The sequence below is a fragment of the Amblyraja radiata genome, chromosome 28 (assembly GCF_010909765.2).
Source record: "Amblyraja radiata isolate CabotCenter1 chromosome 28, sAmbRad1.1.pri, whole genome shotgun sequence".
In the NCBI taxonomy this organism is placed as follows: Eukaryota; Metazoa; Chordata; class Chondrichthyes; order Rajiformes; family Rajidae; genus Amblyraja; species Amblyraja radiata.
The window spans coordinates 29,049,756-29,072,778 of record NC_045983.1 but is presented as its reverse complement, the minus strand read 5'-3'; the positions used below and the strand labels follow the sequence as shown (position 1 = coordinate 29,072,778).

The window sequence follows — 23,023 nt, the reverse complement described above, 5'->3', positions numbered from 1 at the left end:
GTTTAATATCATCCAGTAATTACTTCCAGATTTCCCATATTTATGTGTAGAGGATGTTTCCACCAGTGGGAGTGTCTAGGACCAGAGGCCATAGCCTCAGAATAAAAGGACGTATCTTTAGAAAGGAGATGAGGAGGAATGGTGAATCTGCAGAATTCATTGCCACAGACAGCTGTGGAGGCCAAGTCAGTGGATATTTTTAAGGTGGAGATTGGCAGATAATTGGTTAGTTAGGTTGTTGGGGGTTATGGGGAGAAGGCGGGAGAATGGGGTTCAGAGGGAAAGGTCTGCCATGATTGAATAGTGGAGTAGACTTGATGGGCTGAATGGCCTACTTCTGCTCCTAGAACTCATGAACTGGTAGCACTTTCATCTGAATCAGTAGGTCATAGAGTTGATTGTCACTTTACGAATGTACACATAATATAAAATAACACATCAATACAGAAGTATGGGACTGTGACATTGTCAAGGGTATATATACGGGTATCAGTTTAGTTTGTAAGCATTTCTAGGGAATTAATGGCCTGCACAACAGACTGGTGGAAAAAGTGAACAGAACTAGCAGTATCTGTCTTTCCTGGATTGTAATTGTCTTTTCTGTTCTGCTAATTTGATGGACTTTATTTATGTCTAGGGCTAATCTATATTTAATATCAGTGTATTTAAGATATGCATGCCGCAGAAAAAAAATCAATATTTGGGATTTTTTGAGATTGAGGTCGATCTCCCTTTTCAGATGAATGAATGAGGCATGGTGATATTAATTAGGCAGCAGATTTGAAGGTTGTTGTGGTTAATGTTTATGTATAGAATTTTATACCGGCCCATCGGTTCAATCAAATGCCAGTGTTCATGTTTCCCTTGGGATTTTTCTCAATCTGATTTGCATATCTTTCAACTCTTGCACTCGAACCTGTCTATTCACCTGAATTTTGTGTAGGAAGGAACTGCAGATGCTGGGTTAAATCGGAGGTAGACACAAAATGCTTGAGTAACTCAGCAGGACAGGCAGCATCTCTAGAGAGAAGGAATGGGTGACGTTTCAGGTCAAGACCCTATTGGGGGTGGAGGCCAGTTCTCTGGATACTTTCAAGAGAGAGCTAGATAGGGCTCTTAAAATAGCAGAGTCAGGGGATACGGGGAGAAGGCAGGAAAGGGGTACTGATTGGGGATTGCTGGCTCGAAGGGCCGAATGACCTACTTCTATACCTATTGTCTATTATCTATTCTGGCTGATATGGGTCTGAAGAAGGGTCTCAACCTGAAACGTTACCCATTCCTTATCTCCAGAGATGCTGCCTGTCCCGCTGAGTTACTGCAGTATTCACCTGAATTAACCCATTTGGGAACTGTTTCTACTTTCCATTCAATCTCTTAAACAATAAAACAGATTTATTAATTGTGGGATTCATTGTATGCTCAAAGCGGCTAACTTTTCTTTAAAGTAATCCACTAGTAGTAACGTTTTCTGGAAAGTCTTGATGTGGAAATTGATTAGAAACTGTTTGCTGTTAGCTTCTATTGTTTGTTCATTCTTTATGTTCTCACTGCATTTAATCATTAAAAATACCTTGGCCTGATAAAATTATGTGCTATCAGTTTAGCTTTTAAGCATTTCTAGGGAATTAATGGTTTTGCTTTAATGCTTTTAAGCATTTCTAGGGAACATAACAGACTGGTGGAAAAATGAACAGAACTAACATTACCTACCTTTCCTGGACTGTAATTCTCTTTCAAATTTAGATCTCCTAACCTAAGTGACATCATGCCATGGTCCAAGGTATATTTAACATCAATAAATTGTGCATGCAGCAGAATAATCAACTGTTTAGCATAACTAGTATCATATTTAGGATATATTGGGTAACGGGGGAAAGATTTCAAGGGGAACTGAGGAGGACCTCTTTCACCCAGAGTGGTGAATACCTGGAATGCACTGTTGGAGATGGTGGTGGATGCAGTATTTAAGACGAGTCCAGATGAGCACTTGAATCACCTGGGCATTGAAGGCCATGGGCCAAGTGCTGGAATATTGGATTAATACAGATACATGCCCACTGGTCGACGTGGACGTAGTTTTACTTTCACTGGGAGCTATAAAACAAACTCATGATGGGAAGTTATTTAAAGACATGATTTTGTAAAACAACACTGTTATGCCATTTCTTAACAATGAAATTGATTTTCACTTAATTTCCCTTGAATGTTATTTCACCTCCTCCGCATTGTGAATTATTTGTCTATGCAGTTTTGACTGTGGATAATGAATGTCCTGTGATTTATTTTTTTGTTTCACTTGCATTTGCTTTCACTGCAGGAGAGCCGCCTTAACCGAAATTCAGATGAAAACCTATTTAAAACCCGCCTACAGACAACTTTAGCTAAGAACCATTGTATCAGCTGGGATGTGTTCAGTAAGGTTCCGAACTTCATTGTTGCTCATTATGCAGGAAAGGTCAACTACCAGATTGAAGGAATGGTGGAGAAAAACAAGGTAAGAAAACCCAGTATTCTTGTGGCATTGGTTCAATAAACATTAAATGGGTCATGATTCTTCTGACAATGCAGGATCCTCTGCAGTAATTATGTATATTATGTGCTAAAGTTCCTTAGTGGAGTCCTAAATCAGCAGATTTCCAACTTAAGTTGTGTCTAATTATGTAATATTTATTTGCATTTATGTACTTTTCCTGACTGGAAAATAGCTAGTCTGTACAGTACCCTCCATAATGTTTGGGACAAAGACCCATCATTTATATATTTGCCTCTGTTCTCCACAATTTGATATTTGTAATAGGAAAAATCACATGTGGTTAAAGTGCACATTGTCAGATTTTATTAAAGGCCATTTTTATACAGAGGCTAGCTACAGGTGGAACCAGATGGAGAAGGGATGATGGGCAGATGAGACCAGGAAGGAGAGGAGATGGGATGGAAAATGTGAACAAAGAGAGAATAGAACTAGGTAATTAGGTGAGTGTGCTTGGGAGTGTGCACGGCTTGTGGCTTACCTGAAATTGAAAATTTAGTGTTTCATCTATTACCTAGCGTTCCCCACTCTATTCACCACCTCGTTCCATCTGCCCATCATCTTCACCCCATTTGGTTCCACCTATCGCCTACCAGTCTGTGTCCCTTGTACTGCTGCATTCTGGCTGGCTTTCCTTCTCGGTCCTGATGCAGGGTTTCGACCCAAAATGTCAACTTGCACCTTTACCTCCATGAATGGTCCTTGATCCGCTGATTCTAATTATGTACTTTCTTGGTTCAAGATTCCACCATCTACAGTCTCAGTTGCTTTCATTTACAGGGTTGGATAGGTGTATCCCATGCAAAGTTCCTTGATTACTTCCCCTGATGCACTATTTTATCATCTTGTTCACTATTTTCTGTGTACATTTAAGACTGATCAATAGATTTTTAAATGTTCGAAGAACCATTGGAAATGGAATTGGTGCAGGGAAATGACACTGAAGCAGAGTATCGGGGATGAGTTTATAAATTGTAGTGCAAACACCTGGGGCTGAATTCTTTATTCCCACTTCTATATTTTATATTCTTAGATTGGGGAGTCGAGGAGTCCTATGAACCAAGGGAAGGATTAGTTATTATCAGATATGGGGTAAAAATTGAGTAGAAGGTATCTGAATCCAACACTCCAACCTGATATGGAAGAAAATTGTGGTTTGAAGGAAGGGAGTGAAGAATGCACTCACATTGAAAATAAGCACATCATGATTGTGTTGCATTGTATCTAATCTGCGATAGGACATTAGAACGTCTTTGTAAATTATGTACCAACTATGAGTTGCAATAATATCCTTGATAAATTGGAAGATAATTTGATTCCTTGGTGCCGCTAGCTTAACCTTGTGAATTTGTGTTAATTTTTAAACATTTCTCTGATTCTGTTCTGCTAATATAAATTACTCAGTGAATCCAGTATTTTAAAAAATGTAGACATTTTTTGTACCATTCTCAAAAAAGTGTGGCCTGTTGGGTAGCGGTATATAAATAGGCAGGATAGAACCGCTTCGAAAATTTGACCATTGGTATTAATTCTATGTTAATAAAATTACTTCTTGTTAAGAGCTTTGCAGGTAGCCTTGCTGTGACTATCAGTCAGATATCGGTCTACTTAATATTCCTCTTGCTTCAGGATCCTGTGCCACCAGAGCTGATGCAGTTGTTGCAGACATCCCGGGATGTCCTACTGATGGAGCTATTTCCCATCGAAGAGAAAGCACACAATGACACTAAAGTGCAGAACAAAGCTGTTACTGTGGTCTCTAAATTTAAGGTCAGTTTGCATTAACACTTGATTGTGGTACCTGTCATAGAAGATGAGCCCCTGGTGGTTGTGTTATCCAATGCTTTTCACCACTTACTCCTGCAGGGTTCACTAGAGAGCCTCATGCGTATTTTGAACAGCACTACACCTCACTACATCAGATGCATAAAGCCAAATATGGATTGCAAGCCTCGTCTTTTCACGTCACAGGAGGTACAGTAGTAGAATAAGAAAAGTTGCATTTATTGCTGAAGACATTATAAAACTTTCAGTTGTTTGAATTAATCTTATGAAAATTGTCACCTTTTTTGTATTTTGCCACATCTTCCTTTAGAGGATAGATAACTCTCATTTTCTATGAATGTAAAAAATTTCTAAGGATTTACTTTGGTGGTATTTAGGTTTAGGCAGTATTGCGCAGCATTGTCACGGTGGCTCAACAGTAGAGTTGCTGCCTTATAGCGCTTGCAGCGCCGGAGACCCGGGTTCGATCCCGACTATGGGTGCTCTCTTTACGGTGTTTGTAGGTTCTCCCCGTGACCTGCGTGGGTTTTCTCTGAGATGTTTGGTTTCCTCCAACACTCCAAAGACGTACAGGTATGTAGGTTAAATGGCTTGGTGTATGTGTAAACTGTCCCTAGTGCGTGTAGGACAGTGTTAATGTGTGTGGATTGCTGGTCGGTGCGGACTCGGTGGGCCAAAGGGCCTGTATCCGCATTGTATCTCTAAACTAAGCTAAACAATATCTGAGTTTAACATTTTGTTTATCCATGTTGTAAATAGATGGAAATTCACATCAAATATTTATGTTACTTCCTCTTATTTTGAAATGAAAAATATTCATAAATTTGGTTTTGATTTCAGATTTTCACCCAGCTGGAAGCCTGTGGTTTAGTTGAAACAGTTAACATAAGTGCAGCTGGGTTCCCCATTAGGTATGTTAGTCCGTTATCAATCTGCGCTTTTTAAAATTTGGCTATATTATTGTGATTTGTTTGCTTAAAAAATACATATCATGTTGGAAATTCTGAGTAAAATTTTTTAGGTGATTTACTTGGGAAAGTTTACATTTCATTTAGCTTGGATTCAAAACTAACTGGTGTATGGCATGTGTTTTTGTTGCTGGAAATATTGTCTAATACTATTTTATTAATCTAGGGTCCCATGCCAGCATTTTCTGGAACGATATGGACTGTTAGGAAAATATGGCCCAATTAATTTACCAAGTCCAGCCAGCGTTAATGGATGCTTTTCAACAAAAAAAGGGAAAGGTTAGTTTTCTATATAGATTTACAATAAAACTTTAATAGAAGAAACATTTAGTTTAATTAATAGGTTACTAGTACTATAGCTTTGTGCTAAGCAAAGTTTTATATAGACTTGTTCACTTTGGTACTAAAACTATTTGTTTGGCAATTTTGTTTTAATCTTAATTTTCGCTCTGTTTTCTCTCTCCTTCCAGTATCTTTCAACTTGACACTTCAACAATTTCTTCATTTCTTCTTGCTGTCTTCAACTTGCTTCTTGACTCGAATTTTGCTGCCTTGTCTCTGATGCTCTCACATCTGCCTGTAATGGAGATGCTGTTGCCATGGAAATGGATATAGTTTGCCTTTGCAGGTTCATTATCAACAGATGGCAGCAGTGAGACTTTGCAGCCCGCTGTGCAGGACATTCTCTCTCATGTATTAGACGGTCAAAGTATTGTATCGTCATTCCATAACCCAGCTGCGAACCAGTTTCGTTGCTCAATAGTGCACTGTGGCAAAACAAAATTATTCATGACTCATGGTATGGTAAGTTGTCAAAATTATCTTGGGGGGTTTTCATCTGCTTTTCCAGTTAAGCTGCAAACGAACAAAGATAGTTCATATAAGGCCTCAGCCTTGTCTCGTCATTCAGTTAGATCATGATTGATGCATATCCAAATGCCATTCGGATTCCTTGGTTAATTATTCCTTGACTGATAAAAATTGTATTAGTCTCAAATTTAATATTAATAACTGGTTAGTCTTGAATTTTAAAGATTTGTGTAAAACAAGCTTTAGCTTAACTTCCGAATTGGCTGATTTTGATCTTAAGGTAACGTATGCTTGTCCTATTCTCCTTCATCAATAGTAAAGATACTTTGCTAACTAATCTATCAATTACTTGCAAAGTCCCCAAAAATCTTGATTAAACTGATAGCATAGGTGGTGAGAGCAGGTATTGAGGGCGGTGGTTCTGGGACGCCTGAACTAACTGTTGAGCTTTTCCAAGGTGTCGTGGGCCTTGGTAAAGGGAGGTGCCCACTTGATAACCCCAGTGGAATCTACACAATGAGTTTGTATGTGCTTGTTAACATGTAGATCGCTTATCATGGAATATGGAGTTTGTTATTGTCTTATAACATAAGCATGTATAAGCAGTTTAGATACTACTTTGATTTGGGGTTTTGTTTTCTTGGTTGAATGCTTATCCTTATAACACAAGTACTTTGTGTTTTAATAGTATTTAATTGAAACTCTGTAAACATCTGTTGAATCTATGCTGAACATGTATCAAAGCTTCTAATGGTCTAGATCTTGTTGGTCATCCACAATATTTATGGTTGCTATTCAGCTATTGAAAACACTGTAGATCTCAGACTTCCGTAGTTACATTCAAATTCCAGACTTAAGAGATTTGCTCTTCTGAAGCTATCACTACATTCTGGCACTGGACTCCCATTTCCTTTGAGTATTTATAAAGGAAAAAGACTAGCAAGAGCAAATATGGACAAAGGCAAATTTATGGAGACATAAGGAATGGCAGATGCTGGAATCTTGGGCAAAATAAAATACTAGAGTAGCTCAGGGGGTCAGGCAGCATCTGAGGAAGGAATGAACAGGTAATGTTTTGGGTCAGGACCCTTCTTCGGACTGATTAGAGTAGATAGGGGCGGAATTAAGCCCGGCATGTGATAGGTGGATTGAGGTGAAGGGTATTGATAGGCAGATGAGTGGAGTAAGTGGCAAAGGCCAGAGACGAAATGGAGACAAACGGGTTGGGTAGGGAAAGAAGACCCAGAGTAGGATATGGGTTGAAGGGGGAAAAGGAAGAGGAGGTTAGTTGGACAATGAGGCACTCTGGGATGGAAGATGAGTGTACGAAGGAGGGGAGATTAGCAGTCTGAGACAGGAGGGAGGTGCGCAATGAAATGGATGAAGAGGGGGGGTATAAGAAAGCGAGAGGAGGTAGTAGGATTATTAAATAAAACTAGAGAATTCAATGTTCATACCATGGTGTTGTAAGCTACCCAAGTGGAATATCAGGTTCTGTTCCTCCAATTTGATTGTGGCCTCACTTTGGCAATGGAGGGGGCCAAGAACAGAAAGATCATATGGGAATGTGATGGGGAGTTAAAATGGTTAGCAACTGGGAAACCCAGCAGGCCTTGGCGGACAGAGCGCAAGTGTTCAGCGAGACAGTTGTCTAGTCTATAGTTGGTCTCGCCGATATACAGTTGGCCACATGGGAGCTCTGAATGCAATACACAAGGTTTGAATAGGTGCATGTGAAACTGTCACAACTGTAAGGGTGACTGGGATCCCTGGATGGAGGGTCAGGAGAGGCTTTGCATCTCCTGCGGTTGTAGTGGAAAATACCTAGCGAGTTGTGTGGGAAAGGAGTAATGAACCAAGCAGTTGTGGAGAGATTGGTCTCTGCTGAAACCGGGTGGGGATGGAAAGATGTGATTGGTGGCGGAAACGTCGGAGAATGGTGTGTTGGATGCGGGGGCTGGTGGGGTGAAAGGTGAGGAATGTTGATTGAAGGAGTGAGGAATTGGGATAAGAGGCTCTACATTGGGTGCGTCCAGGTGCAGATGAGGTGACCTTACCTAAGACCATTGGGGTGGGGAGGAAACCAGGAATTAATATGAGAATTAGGTGGGTGGCATTAGGAGTGTGGAGATTGGACATGAGGATGAGTGGTTGGAGATTGAAGTTTCCATTGTTAGTCACAATAAGAAAGGGAGTCAATGAGATCAAGAGGTGGTGAGTTGGGGAGATTTGGGCGGTGTTCTGGAGAAAATGACTAGGAATAAATATGGCAGTTGCCTGATAAGAGTTAGTAGGTTCTCCTTATCCCAGGCTACCCAGTTAGGGTACAATGGTGACTCACTCCTGAGTGCCTCATTGAAGTTCCAGTGTTAGGCAAGATCTGGAAATTATCATCCTTATGCTTTGTTCTAGGAAAATGAAATCATTTTTCAATTGCACAACACTGAAAATATCATCATTTAATTATTAGGAAATTAAGTCTTGCAAACAGCTGACTTAGTTTCAGCATTGTTGTAACTAAAAATATTGGATATCTCTAGTTCCCTTTTCTGCAGTCAAAATCATTAATTAATGTATATTTAATGGTTTTGATTGCAAAATAGGCCTCAGCGTAGATCCTTGTAGGGACGTCATGAGTCACTGACATCCAAGTTATGATCATAAGAGATAGAATTAGACCACTCGGCCCATCAAGTCTACTCTGCCATTCATTATGGCTGATCTATCTCCCCCTCCTCAAGTCAAGTACCCCCCCCCCCCCAGCTAATTTCTAAACCAGATCAGTACTTTATCTTTAGTACCGTGGACTTTTATATTAGATCAAAGTTACTTGCATGTGGAATCTTACCAAAATCATATTAGTAGTCAAAATAACATACAGCATGTTGATAATGCAGATAATGGTAATCGATGGATGGGTGTGAAAAGACATGTCATTCACTTTTTAAAAGGATATGTTGGCCTTCATAACAAGAGGAGTTGCATATAAGAGCAAGGAGGCCCTTCTGCAGTTGTACAGGGCCCTGGTGAGACCACACCTGGATTATTATGTGCAGTTTTGGTCTCCCAATTTGAGGAAGGACATTCTTGCTATTGAGGGAGTGCAGCGTAGGTTCACCAGGCTAATTTCCGGTGGGCTGGTTGGGAAGGGCTTCCTATTGAAACATATAAGATTATTAATGGTTTGGACACACTAGAGGCAGGAAACATGTTCCCGATGCTGGGGGAGTCAAGAACCAGGGGCCACAGTTTAAGAATAAGGGGTAAGCCATTTAGAACTGAGAAGAGGAAAAACATTTTCACAGAGAGTTGTGGGTCTGTGGAATTCTCTGCCTCAGAGGGCAGTGGAGGCTGGTTCTCTGGATGCTTTCAAGAGAGAGCTAGACAGAGCTCTTAAAGAAAGTGGAGTCAAGGGATATGGGAAGAAGGCAGGAACGGGGTACTGATTGTGGATGATCAGCCATGATCACATTGAGTGGCGATGCTGGCTCGAGGGGCCGAATGGCCTACTCCTGCACCTATTGTCTATTATTGTCTATAACATTTGTCTGTATTCCTCTTAGCTTGAACTGCTTGAAAGTGCAAGAAATCAAACACTTGACAAGAAGGCGCTTTGTATTCAATATAGCTGGCGCAGATACCGCCAGAGAAAATTAGCACGATCAAGACGGGCAGCAACCCTCATTCAAGCAGGTAAAGATTGTTCCTTTATTGCTCAGCTGCATAAAAGTTGAAAAGAATCAAATGAAACACATTCAACCACAAAATTACTGTAAATTAATGCGCAGGTTCAAAAATTATTACTTGTAAATAGGTACAGAATAATGTTCAAGAAACAAATGATGCCAATACCTGAAATAAAAATAGAAAATGTTCAGCTGGTTGGTCAGGCAGCTTTTGTGGAGAGTGTTACGGTGAATGTTGCAAGTCAATGACCTTTGATCAAAAATAGGAAATTTAGATAACAAACATGTTTTGAGCTATAGAGCGAGTGAGGGAATGAAGGGAACGAGGAGAATATCAGTGATGTGTGGAGACCAATGGGTACTGAATGATGCAAATGGAGGCACGGGTGCTGACTGAGAGTGGTGAAGGCTTGTTAGTCACAGCTGACCTGTCCAGAGGGAGTTTAAATAAACTGAGATGAATGAGAACATTGACGAGAGGGGAAAAAATGTTGATATTGAGATATAATTGCTTGAATTCAAAAATAAAGGATTACTGGAAATTCGCCATAGGTTAGGTAACATCTGCCACGAGAGGGGGGAAAAATGAATTAATGTTACCAGTTGATGATCCTTCATCATAAACAGTTGTCTGAAATCGGTACTGTAAATCAGGCTGTAAAGGTGCTAATTGTAACACAAAGTGCTATTGTTTGACTTTCACTGGAAGAGTGAAAGAGGCCAAAGACGAGAGTGTTGTGTGGACAATTCAAATGACACGGTACTGGAAATATAGGGTGACCTATGTAGGAGGTGTTTTGCAATGTAGTTGCCTATTCTAAATTTGGTTGCACGAGTTCTGAGCACCTTGCCATATACTAAACTGGAGGAAGTATGTGAATTGCTGCCTCACCTAGAAGACGACTAAACAAATTACTCGAGATTCAATGTAGAAAATCGCCACTAGGATGTGAAGTAACCTATTTCTCTGTTCCTTTTAATAATTTGAACTTACAAATGAACAGTTTAGGTAACTATTTCTATTGGTGATCTTGTTGATATAGATAACTGGATTTGAAACTCTCATTTGCTACAATCAGAGGCCATGAAGACCCTCTGATCTCTCCTGCTAATTAAATAGGTCATATCCAATCTGTCGGTAGACAAAAATGCTGGAGAAACTCAGCGGGTGAGGCAGCATCTATGGAGTGAAGGAATAGGTGACGTTTCGGGTCGAGACCCTTCTTTAGACTGATGTGGGGGTGGAGACAGTGGGCTGTGGGAGAGCTGGGAAGGGGAGAGTAAGGACGGAGAAAGCAAGGACTATCTGAAATTGGAGGTTAATGTTCATACCGCTGGTGTTGGGCGAAGCGATCGCCAAGCCTGGAAGTTACGGAGAGAGCGGTCTCTGAGGAAAGCCGAGAGGGGAGGAGATGGTAAGATGTGGCCAGTGGTGGGATCCCGTTGGAGGTGGTGAAAATGTCGGAGGATTATCTGTTGACCGCTCCCTCCGTAACTCCCTGGTCAATTTGTCCCTTCCCACCTAAACCACCCCCTCCCCTGGTACTTTCCCTTGCAACTGCAGGAAATGCTGCACTTGTCACTTTACCTCCCCCCTCGACTCCATCCAAGGACCCAAGCAGTCTTTCCAGGTGAGGCTGAGGTTCACCTGCACCTCCTCCAACCTCATCTATTGCATCCGCAGCTCTAGGTGTCAACTGGCGTTTCCTGGCGGGCACCACCCAGCAGCTTGGCCTCGGTGGCGGCACAGTGTTGGAGCGCTATCGCGGAGCGGAGTGGAGCGGGCGATGCCTTGCCTGGGTCGCCGCGCTGGAGCGACGCGCTGGAGCTCTGGTGAGCTGGACCGGCGAGAGCAACATCCCCGGGCTGCGGGTCTGCGGAGCGGAGAGGGCGGCGCCGGCTTTAACATCGGGAGCCTAGGGGCTCCAACTCGGTGCGTCCTTGTCGGCTCCGGAAGCCGCGGTCTCAAGCTAGGAAGCGGCCGTTCCAGGTGGCCCAGCCGCCGAGAGGACTCTCCCGACGCCGGGGCAAGACCACCCGGTGAGAACGGCCAGGAACATCGGGCCTCCGTAGAGGCAATTGCGGTGGCCTCAATAGGCCTGACTTTGGGGTGAACTGGGGATGGGGACTGGACATTGTGCCTTCCTCCACAGTGGTTTCCATTGTGGGGGGATTATTTTTTTGTCTAATGTAATCCTGTAAGTCTGTGTCCAAGATGGCTGCCGTGAAGAGAGAGTGGACGCTGGCACGAATTGGTTGCCGCTGCTCTCTCTTCACACTGTGTTTTTGATTTTCTGTTTTTGGAATGAATTCTGTTTTTAATTTGTGTCTCTGTGATGTCTTTATTACTTATTTTATTCTGATTATATGTTTTATTATGTAAGGTGTCCTTGAGATTTTGTATGAAAGGCGCCCATTAAATATAAAATTTATTATTATTATTATAACTGCTCTACATCGGTGAGACCAAGCACAGGCTTGGCGATCGCTTTGCCCAACACCTCCACACAGTCCGCATTAACCAACCCGATCTCCCGGTGGCTCAGCATTTCAACTCCCCCTCCCATTCCATATCTGACCTTTCTGTCCTGGGCCTCCTCCATGGCCAGAGTGAGTCCCACCGCAAATTGGAGGAGCAGCACCTCATATTTCGCTTGGGTAGTTTACAGCCCGGCGGTATGAACATTGACTGCTCCAATTTCAGGAAGTCCTTGCTTTCTCCCTCCTTCCCCTCCACAGCTCTCCCACAGCCTACTATCTCCGCCTCTTCTTTTCTTCTTCCCGCCCCCCCCCCAACCCCACATCAGTCTGAAGAAGGGTCTCGACCCGAAACGTCACCTATTCCTTCGCTCCATAGATGCTGCCTCACCCGCTGAGTTTCTCCAGCATTTTTGTTTACCTTTGATTTTTCCAGCATCTGCAGTTCTTTCTTAAACATATCCAATCTGTCCATCTGTTCTAAGTCTGCCTTTGATGCATATTCCTTCATCTTTTTGTCATTGGGGGGGAGAGGTCCTTATTTTTTCATTTGACTATAAAATGGTTCTCCCATTTTTCACATTTCATTGACTTGGCACTTTTTGTAAGATTAAGCCCTCATTCTGGATTCTGTTTGTACGAGTGAGACCTCTTTATCTTATCTATCCAATGCTTCTATCAGGTTTAAATTATTTTGGTATAGTATCATTTCATCTTCTAAATTGAAGGAGCACGACTAAGTTTCTATAAACGTATCATAATTTAGCCCATTAAACTATGTATCATTCTGATCAATCTGTACTTTAATCTCTCAAGGCCATTATATTGTTTCTAAATTGCAAAGTACAAAAGTAAAAGTAATACTGCTGGGTGTCCACTCAGAGCTGCAGAATTGAAGGAAAACTTACAAAGTCACAGTCTTCTAATCCCTTGAATTCATAGTTCTGGTGTTGTTTTATCATTTTTGTTCCTGTGCATTAATTTCCAGTAATTTATGAATGAATTATACTTTATTAATTTATGTACATGATCATATAAATGCCATTGTTTCATTCATCATCTCCAATGTCTTAGCAATTCTTAGTATTAAGAAGATACTTTGATTTGCGCACCTTTTAATCTTGACTTTGCACGTGTACTCCAATTGCCACAATTTTGCCTTATACATTCTGTTTTTGTCTCTTTGTATCTACTAATTCTCTTGACAGGTTACGGTATATCCTATGATGATACATTAATATGTAATTCTCTATTCAAGTAGATGATGTGGGAAGTACTACTTGTCGTAAATGTTGTACATTTTGGCTCAACTTTTGTCGCCACCAACCAACTTCCAATCTTGCCATACCTGATCATCCCCAACCAGGGTTTTTTAGTATCATAGTTGACCTGAACCCAATCATCAAAGTTCACAACTTCTGTCCATCACCTTTCATGCATAAAACTCATGCATTTTGTGCATCATGAGTTTATGAAGCCTGCAGGAAGACCTGATAGAAGTATATAAAATAATGAAAGGTAGACTGTCCAAATTAATTTCCCAGCAGGAAAAAATACTGGAGGGCATAGCTTTAAGATGAATGGGGCAAAGTGTAAGGGTGGTGTGTTGGGCAAGTTTTTTTTGAAGATACAGAGGGTGGGTGAATGCCTGGAACATATTGCCGGGGATGATGGTTGAAGCAGATATGTTAGCGGCATTTAAAATACTTTTGTATGGGCATATGGATATGCAGGGTATAGAGGGATATGGGTTATGTGAAAGTAGATGCAAGTAATGGTCTTGCCATCATATTCGGCACAGACATTGTGGGCTGAATGGTCTGTTCTTGTGCTGTATTGTTCTATGTTCTAAAACGCCATGGTCTCTTGATCTACTAAAGTATTAGTTTAATTAATTCTTGGTAAATGCTTTTAATCTTTAATTAGTTAAAACATAGGTGTAATGTCTATTAATCTATGTTCTAAAACGCCATGGTCTCTTGATCTACTTCTAAAGTATTTTAATTAATTCTGGGTAAATGCTTTTAATCTTTAATTAGTTAAAACATTGGTGTAATGTCTATTAATCTTATTCCGTGACCTGAAAAATTGTAGAACTTCATTGGGGATTTTTGCACACAGCTATTAGTGCATAATTGCTAGTTTATTATTCCTTCCATTTCTCCACAGCTATTAGATCATGGTTGACCAGACAGTGGATTAAGAAACTCAATCATGCTGCCATTGTGCTACAAAGAGCATGGAAAGCCTGGAAGGTGAGTTAAAATTTAGAATCTGGAAATTACTCCGGTATCTGGCTTAACTACGTTGCATAATCATGTTGAAAAACATTCCTTAAATTATTAAATTGTTAAATTGATCGCCAAATGTTAAAATATGCTTGAATTAAGGTCTAGTAGATCTAAGAATAGCCAAATTAAATTGGAACAAAATAAAAACAGTCTATACTTAGGTGAGATGCCTATAAATAAGCCAACCTGCCACATAAGCTAATTGCATTTTTTTTCAAAATATTATATTTTTAGATTAAAATGGAAACCTTGGCAGATGATGAGTTGGATGATACATCATACTTTAAAGAAATAGAATTGATTCCAGGTTCTCCTAAGTGCTCATCTTTATTTCTCCCACTACGTGCGTCACCAAATAAGCAGTCTCAATCAATTTGTGTTGAAAATCTAAACCCGTGCTCTTGGCCTCTGGGTCTGACACTGTCATCTTTTTGCATTACTACAATGACTCCATCTGCATATGAAATTCTTAAGGCTTTTGCTCGACTGGCAATCTTGAAGTTGAAGTGGAGAAATAACCATAAATTAAAGCATACTCGGTCTCATCGGGGCATTGCTTCCATTAGAGCATTACCTGAGGTAAGGAATATGTTTTCTTTTGTATACATGAAATATTTGTAAAACAACTGCAATTAAAATATCTAATGCTATATTTATGAATAATATTGGATAGTGCCTTCCTCATGTTCAATTTGGGTTGCGCAAAAAAACACATAATTGGCCCTAATCCAGTGTGAAGCAACATTAGGGTGTTTGCACCCAAAAAACAGACCTAAAATAGGATCTGCACAACTCCTGATGTGACGGTCAACATGAAGAAACCGCCTTGTAGAACTATAGACTAGTAAAGCTGTTCAGCTTGAAAACAGACCTTTGGCCCAACTTCTCCATATTGACCGAGGTGCCTTACCGAGTTAATCCCACTAGCCTGTGTCTGACCCATATCTCTCCAAACCTTTCCTATCCATGTATCTGTCTGTACAAGTCTCATTTAAATTATGTATTGTACCTGCCTCTACCACTTGTGATCCACATTTAGAGAGTAGAAACCTTGTTTAATGAAAAGGTGAGACTGATGTGAGTGCAATCCAAGCAATATTATTGCTTCATAATTGTAGTGCATGGGTAATATCTCGACAGCAGTGAGCCACAAAATTAGTCTCTTGTTATATATCTGTTTTGGCTGCTTGAAATTTCCTTGTTTGTGAAAAAATTAAGAATCAGTATGATCAGTGAACAATCCAGGTGGAAGAGGAATGGTCCAAGGTCTTCCTGCCACATATTTCACTGATTCCATCCTTGGGGAAAACCTGACCCTCCAATACCTTGGTTATCAGAAGTGTCCAGGTAAGATGTGGTAACTGGTGACTCTCTGAGATTACGCAGTTTGTTGATGAACTTTGTTATTGCTTCTTGCTGCCTGCCTTGGGCCTGTGACGGTATATAGTCATACAGCGTAGAAGCAGGCCCTTCCGCACAACTTGCCCATGCTGACCACATGCCCCATCTACACCAGTCCCACCTGCCCGCGCTTGGCCTATAACCATCGAGATCTATCCTAACCATGTACCTGTCCAAATGTCTCCTAAACATTATGATAGTACCTTCATTAATGGAGTGCTCTCGGTGAGGTGACAACTGTGGCATCCATGGGATGGGTATCTCAAGCTACCCTTTGGAAATAAATGCTCCCTATTAGTTTAATCCACGCTGTTGGTTTTGGAAAATGATTGAGCAGTATTCTCTGATGCTACCCAATCAGATCTCCTTCTATTAGCAGAGTATCCTTTCACATTGGAAGACTCAGAGTGCTCGAGCAAATCTGGGAGAGAGCTGGGACAGGAAGTTTCCTTCACTCCCTCTCCAAATCGGTCTGAAGAAGGGTCCCAACACCTATCCATGTTCTTCAGAGATGTTGCCTGACTTGCTGAGTTACTCCAACACTTTGTCCTTTTGTGTTAACCAGCACCTGCAGTTCCTTGCTTCTATCCTTTCACATTGCTCAGGTTTGTTGTTTTTTGTTTGCAATGTGATCCTGATTCAATTGTAAATGTTCCATTGAAGGTCATAACTTTTATGTTGACGTAGATGTTATAAGAATAATGATATAGGGAAGGGTCAGGTGCACTAATGTGGAATGTAGGTAGTCTTGCAATTAGTATGATTTCACTTGAAAACAATGAATTGTACATGATTAACAGTTAAAAACAAAAGTGGCTACATGATTCAGTTTCTAAGCATAAAAATTTAACATATAATCGTTTTCCATTTTCCCCCTCAGGTTCAAGTAAAGTTCCACTGTAAACGATCTCCACTGCTTTTTGCTGACACTTATCCAGAACATCAAAAGTGCATGATCATTGGCTTTAACCAGATCTTATTGGAAAAGGTGTAAAGTTAATCATTTTATCAACATACCTTGCCCCCATTGTCTACTTAACAGTGTATATATGGAACCTTGTAAACACATGCCTCCTTGTAAAAAAATCAGTACGCTTCTGATAATGATAGCAGTCATAAAAAGAAAAGTTGATCAACCCTTGATCAAATTAACTCAAATATAAAGTTTGGGCAAAATGCATTTGTAATGCAAGAGCACAGATTTGTATTTGCACTGTTCTGATTTCATGTTTAATGAACGTTACATAAATTTTATTTAGTGAAATGTCAATGTAATATTTGTTCAACAAAAATATTTTTTTCAAGAAAACAAAATAGGATTATTTGCACTAGGATTGTTACAAAAAATTATTTGTGAAGAGCATTTCATACCGTACAGTGCATCACACTACATTTATTAAGTCCATGGTTATTTTTCTTTCCTCATGAGAAATTAATCCAACCTATCATTTCATTAATACTTGCATTTTTATGTTAAATTTGATTGTACACAAAATAACTGCCATCAATACAACATGCATCTGAACAAAAAAGGTACAAATTGGTATTTAGCTCCACGAGTTAAGAATTATTTAAGTTTTTTGCTGTGCAGGGAATCTCTAGGTAACATGCAGCTTTTCAAGCTTCTGCACTAAAATACTTTCTCATGATTTTGTTTGCTTAAATATTTTATGAACATATTTTGTTTAACATTAACATTCTAACATTAAGATGTTAGCAAAACAGCACTGACTGTTTTGCTAACATCATCAATAATGAAATGATAGGTTGGATTAATTAGTGCTGAATATTGACTTGAGAAATTAATATTATTTTCTTGTGCAACATCAGTATTCTTGATTATTGTGTAAAGAGCTTGCTATCTTGCTTTGATAAATTCCTCCTAGCGATATACTGATTGGTGACTGTAAAATGTTATATTGTTTTATTTTTTTAGATGACTGTTTTTCCAGACAGCTGTCAGATATTTTGTTTTTGATAACAAGTTGTTCTATGGATAATACCATATTTCATTATCAATGCTGCTCTAGTCAGGGCTCATTTGAGCAGCGGTCTCTTCCAGATAGAGATTTTGTCTTGCAAAACCAGTTTAGTCAAGTGGGTTGAATTAGCAACAAATATATGGTTATGATTTTGATATAGTTTAAAAAATAATTCTGATCATTCAATTATACAGTGACTGATGGTTCTTTTTGTTCAGTTTTCCATTGTATTTGTTGGTTGTTGCTGGGAGGAGCTGCGTTGTAATGCAACGCAAAGGGATCTAGGGGTATTAGTACATGAATCACTAAAAGTTAGTATGCAGGTGCAGCAAGCAATCAGGAAGGCCAATGGAGTTTTGGCCTTTATTGCTAGGGGGATTGAGTATAAAAACACGGAGGTCTTGCTGCAGCTGTACACAGTATTAGTGAGACCACATTTGGAATACTGTGTACAGTTCTGGGGTCCATACTTAAGAAAGGATGTACTAGCCCTGGAGGCAGTGCAGCGAAGGTTTACAAGATTAATTCCTGCAATGAGGGGATTGACATATGAGGAAAGGTTAAGTAGGCTGGAACTCTACTCTTTGGAGTTTAGAAGAATGAGAGGCGATCTCATTGAAACATATAAGATCGTGAGGGGCCTTGATCGGGTGGATGCACCGAGGATGTTCCCAATGATCGGGGAAACTAGAACTAGGGGACATAGTTGCAGAATAAGGGGGGGCTCTTTTAAAACTGAGATGAGGAAGAACTTCTTCACCCAGAGGGTGGTTAATTTATGGAATTCACTGCCCCAGGGAGCAGTGGAAGCAGAAACTTTAAATATATTTAAGACTAAAATAGATGGTTTTTTAGCTGCCAAGGGGATAAGGGGCTACGGGGAGAGGGCAGGGATATGGACCTAGGTATGGTTAGTATAGTAAGACCTGAGTGATCTCCTGGACAAGTGTCGATCGCCTGGATTGGGGTCGGAGAGGAATTTCCCGGATTTTTTTCCCGAATTGGACCTGGGTTTTTATCCGTTTTTTTGCCTCCCCCAAGAGATCACGAGGTTCTTGGGGTGGAGAGGGGTGATAGCGGTATAAGGGGAGGGTAGTGTCTTGTGTTCTGTGTCTTGTGTCTACTGTTTGTGGGTAAGTGTGTCTGTTTAGTGTTCAGCCATGAGCGAATGGCGGTGCCGGCTCGATGGACCTGGTGGTCTACTCTCGCACCTACTTTCTATGTTTCTATGTCTATGTTCAGTGTTTTGCCCAACTATTTTCCATTATATACTTTACTATGCTTTCCATTATATGAAAAACAGATCGGCAAAATGCTGAACAACTTTCCATTGTGTGCTCAAGGGACAAACTTCCTATCACTTTCTGCAGAGCCTTAATTGTCACCATTAACTTGGTGTATCGGATTATTGGGGTTTGCATCCTTACCTCACAAATAGTTTAATATCATATCCATGGACTAGCTAATTTGTCTTGATTCTTCATAGATATCCTATGTTCAAAGAAATAAACAATGTATGTGTTTTTAAATTAATTGAGACAGAGTATAAAGAGAGCTGCTAAAGGTTTTGTGCAAAGCTTCATTGAAGCTGTTAGCCCTTTTTGGATTAATGTAAAGAAATATATTTAGTAATATAAACTAATCTACTTTAGAAGATGTATTTGAATTATTCAAATAAATTATCATGGAAAGTAATTATTCTGGGCAATGAAAAGAACTGCTGCTACTGAATTTCTTAAAACGATGCACGAGTTTGACATGTCATCTCTTAATTTTCCACAAGAAACCTAAGAACCAATAATGTATTTGTTTATTTATTTGATTTTGTCCAATGTTGTGCATGATTTTTGTCTATTCCATAGTATCCTGTGATTTCCAAAATCTAGAGGCTGTTACCAAACAAAAATCCAGGATCAATGATGGAATTTGTTTTTGAAAAATCAGAGGTGATGAATGTGTTCATGTGAGAGATCAGATATGCTACATATTAAATGAAAGTAAATCTTAAAGATGGGAAACTGATGCAGAATTTACGATGTGCATAAATATTTTAGCATTCATTGTTTTTAAATCAGAGCTGTCATTTTGTCAGCATCTATTTTGTAGAGCATTGTTAGTTTGTAATATTTGTAATGTCTAGCAGGAAATATATGTCAATCAATGATTTATATTCCAAATCTGCACTTTATAAGAAAGAATATTGCTTGGGCTTTGTTCTTCAAAACCAGAATGTCTTAAAAAAATTGTATAATACTTGTCAAAAAAGCTAAATGTTTTTATCGATGGGTTCAATTAGAAATGCTTTTGAAATATGTTGAATTTGGAATTATTGACAAATTTAAACCGCTGTTTGACATCTTGGATATGTTTTTAATCAAAACAGGATCAATCTTACTCTAACCATCATTAATCAGTTAATACATTTTAACTAACTTTCTTGTTCTTGTTATCATTAAATGGATTATTTCACAATACGTTTGGCTACTTATGATGACTAATATCAGCAGACAATTATATGCACAGTTCAACATCAACTTATTTATTTTGTGGCTATAATCAATATTATTGTGAAAGAGGGAAAATAACCACTCTAATGTTTTGGCCTCTGAGGAATTGTCTGCAATCTCTTAAATAGTATTTTCCAATTATACATTCCATTAATGAGTTCAGATTCAACCAATTTAAATAGATAGAATCAGATAGTTTCTTCAACAGCAGGGACTCAGCAGTTGAGCAGCATCTTGACCTGCTTTGTTTCTCCAGATTTTTGCTCCAGATTCCTGCATCTCCTTTCTCCAACAGGCATCCTTTTCCTCGATTATGCAAAACCTCACATTGGTATATCTTTATTGAAATTAATGAACACAAAGGCACCAAAATTACAATTCTTGCATATTTGTAAAGAGAAGTTTAGAGGAAGACCAAGTTTTAAGATATCCATCCATTGATTTAAAAAAAACATTGAAGAAATTAAAGGGACAGTTCGATGTTAGTTTTACAAGACCTTATGGTATATATTATAACATTTTAAAATGTGCACAGATGGTAATCTTTTCAAACTCTATTTTCCAGAGTGGTTTCCACTAATTGGATGCTCACAATTAAAGCCTCTTGAACAAGAGAGGGGGGGGGGGGGGGGGAGTTAAAGACTAGTTAGCAGCAGCTCAGGGGTAAGGAAAATGTTGGAATCTATTATCTAGGTAGTTTAGAGATACAACATGGAACCAGGCATGTCAGCTTACCAACCATCGATCCATGTTCACATTAATTCTGTTATCCCACTTTCACATCGACTCCCTACGCACTAGGGGCAATTTACAGAGGCCAATTAATCTACAAACCTGCACGTATTTGGAATGTGGGAAAACGTGCAAACTCCATACTGAAATGGTAATAATAAATTTAGAAAAATATTTAAATTGGGACGATCAATGTGGAATTAAGAAATTATTTGACAATATGTTGGATATTTAATGGTTGTAACTAGTGGGATAAGGGCAAAGTTGTTGATGTGGGACTTCCAGAAGACTTTGGATAAGGTTCAATGCTGTATAGTGCCCCTCCATAGCACAGAAACTGCTCTCCTCAAAGTCCTCAACTACCTCCCCACCTCTGCTGACACTGGTTCCCTCAACATCCTCATCCTCCTCGACCTGAGCGCAGCATTCGATACAGTGAACCATAACATCCTGCTCACTAGACTCAAAGACCTCGGCATTGAAGGCTCTGCACTCAGCTGGCTCCGTTCCTACCTCTCCAACAGATCCCACTTCATCTCTCTCCACAACCACACCTCTGCTACAGCCACAGTCACTCAAGGCGTTCCCCAAGGCTCCGTACTCGGCCCCCTCCTCTTCATCATCTACATCCTCCCCCTTGGTCAGATACTCCGCCACTTCAACCTGGACTTCCACTGTTACGCTGATGACACCCAGATCTACCTCGGCACCAAATCCCCCACAACCCCCCCCCCCCCCTCTCCCATATCAACTCCTGTTTGTCAGCTATAAAAACCTGGATGCAACATAATTTCCTCAAACTCAACAGCGATAAGACAGAATTCCTCCTCGTAGGCTCCAAAGCCACACTCAGCAAAATCAATAACCCCACTCTCACCATCGACGGCACCACTGTCTCCCCATCTCCCCAGGCCCGCAACCTTGGCGTGATCTTTGATTCCACCCTCTCCCTTGAGCCTCACATCCGCCATGTCATTAAAACCTCCTTCTTTCATCTCCGCAACATCGCCAAACTCAGACCCTCTCTCACACCACCCGCTGCTGAAAGACTCATCCATGCCTTCATCGCCTCCCGACTGGACTATTGCAACTCATTTCTCCTTGGCATGAGCTCCACCTACATCAACCGACTCCAACTGGTCCAGAATGCAGCCGCCCGACTCATCACCCACACCAAATCCTGGCATCACATCACTCCAGTCCTCAAACAACTTCACTGGCTTCCCATCTCCCTCCGGATCACCTACAAAATCCTGATCCTCACCTACAAAGCCCTCCACCATCTGCCCCCCCCCCCCCCCCCCATATCTCACTGACCTCCTCTCCCCCTACCAACCTTCACGGTCCCTCAGATCCACATCAGCCGGCCTCCTCTCCATCCACAAGTCCAACCTCCGCAGATTTGGGGACATAGCCTTCTCCAGGGCAGCTCCCAGGCTCTGGAACTCCCTCCCCCAATTGATCCGCAATTCCGTGTCCCTCACCATCTTCCAGTCCCGCCTCAAGACCCATCTCTTCACCTCTGCCTATCCTTAGCCCCACGTCCCCCTCCCTTTTCATCTGTGCATTAATTGCCTCATATTGTGTTTTGTATTGAATTCTGTCTTTACTTTGTGTACTAGTCATGTCTCTACTATTTATTTAATTCCCCTTACACTTCTACCTGCTAAATTTTTGTAAGGTGTCCTTGAGACTCTTGAAAGGCGCCCATAAATAAAATTTATTATTATTATTATTATATTATTAAATTGACATAACATTAAAGATAGACACAGAATGCTTGAGTAACTCAGCGGGACAGGCAGCATTATGGAGGAAAGGAGTAGGTGACATTTTGGATTGGGACCCTT

The 23,023-nt window shown here is 40.4% G+C and overlaps 1 protein-coding gene across 2 annotated transcripts in view; it reads left to right on the top strand.

Moving 5' to 3' along the window:
• myo19 (myosin XIX) overlaps window positions 1-17,693 on the top strand; it is a 45,532-nt gene extending 27,839 nt beyond the window's left edge. Inside the window, exons 15-24 of one of the 2 annotated variants that reach the window (XM_033046169.1) lie at window positions 2,321-2,497; window positions 4,163-4,303; window positions 4,400-4,507; window positions 5,159-5,229; window positions 5,453-5,565; window positions 5,915-6,090; window positions 9,660-9,789; window positions 14,430-14,515; window positions 14,786-15,130; window positions 16,833-17,693. In XM_033046169.1, the coding sequence (XP_032902060.1) occupies window positions 2,321-2,497; window positions 4,163-4,303; window positions 4,400-4,507; window positions 5,159-5,229; window positions 5,453-5,565; window positions 5,915-6,090; window positions 9,660-9,789; window positions 14,430-14,515; window positions 14,786-15,130; window positions 16,833-16,946 (1,461 nt within the window). In that variant the 3' untranslated portion in view covers window positions 16,947-17,693. Of the gene's footprint in view, window positions 1-2,320; window positions 2,498-4,162; window positions 4,304-4,399; window positions 4,508-5,158; window positions 5,230-5,452; window positions 5,566-5,756; window positions 6,091-9,659; window positions 9,790-14,429; window positions 14,516-14,785; window positions 15,131-16,832 lie in introns of those variants that run through there. The other variant, XM_033046170.1, reaches the window with a different exon arrangement.
• The last annotated feature ends 5,330 nt before the right edge of the window (window positions 17,694-23,023 follow it).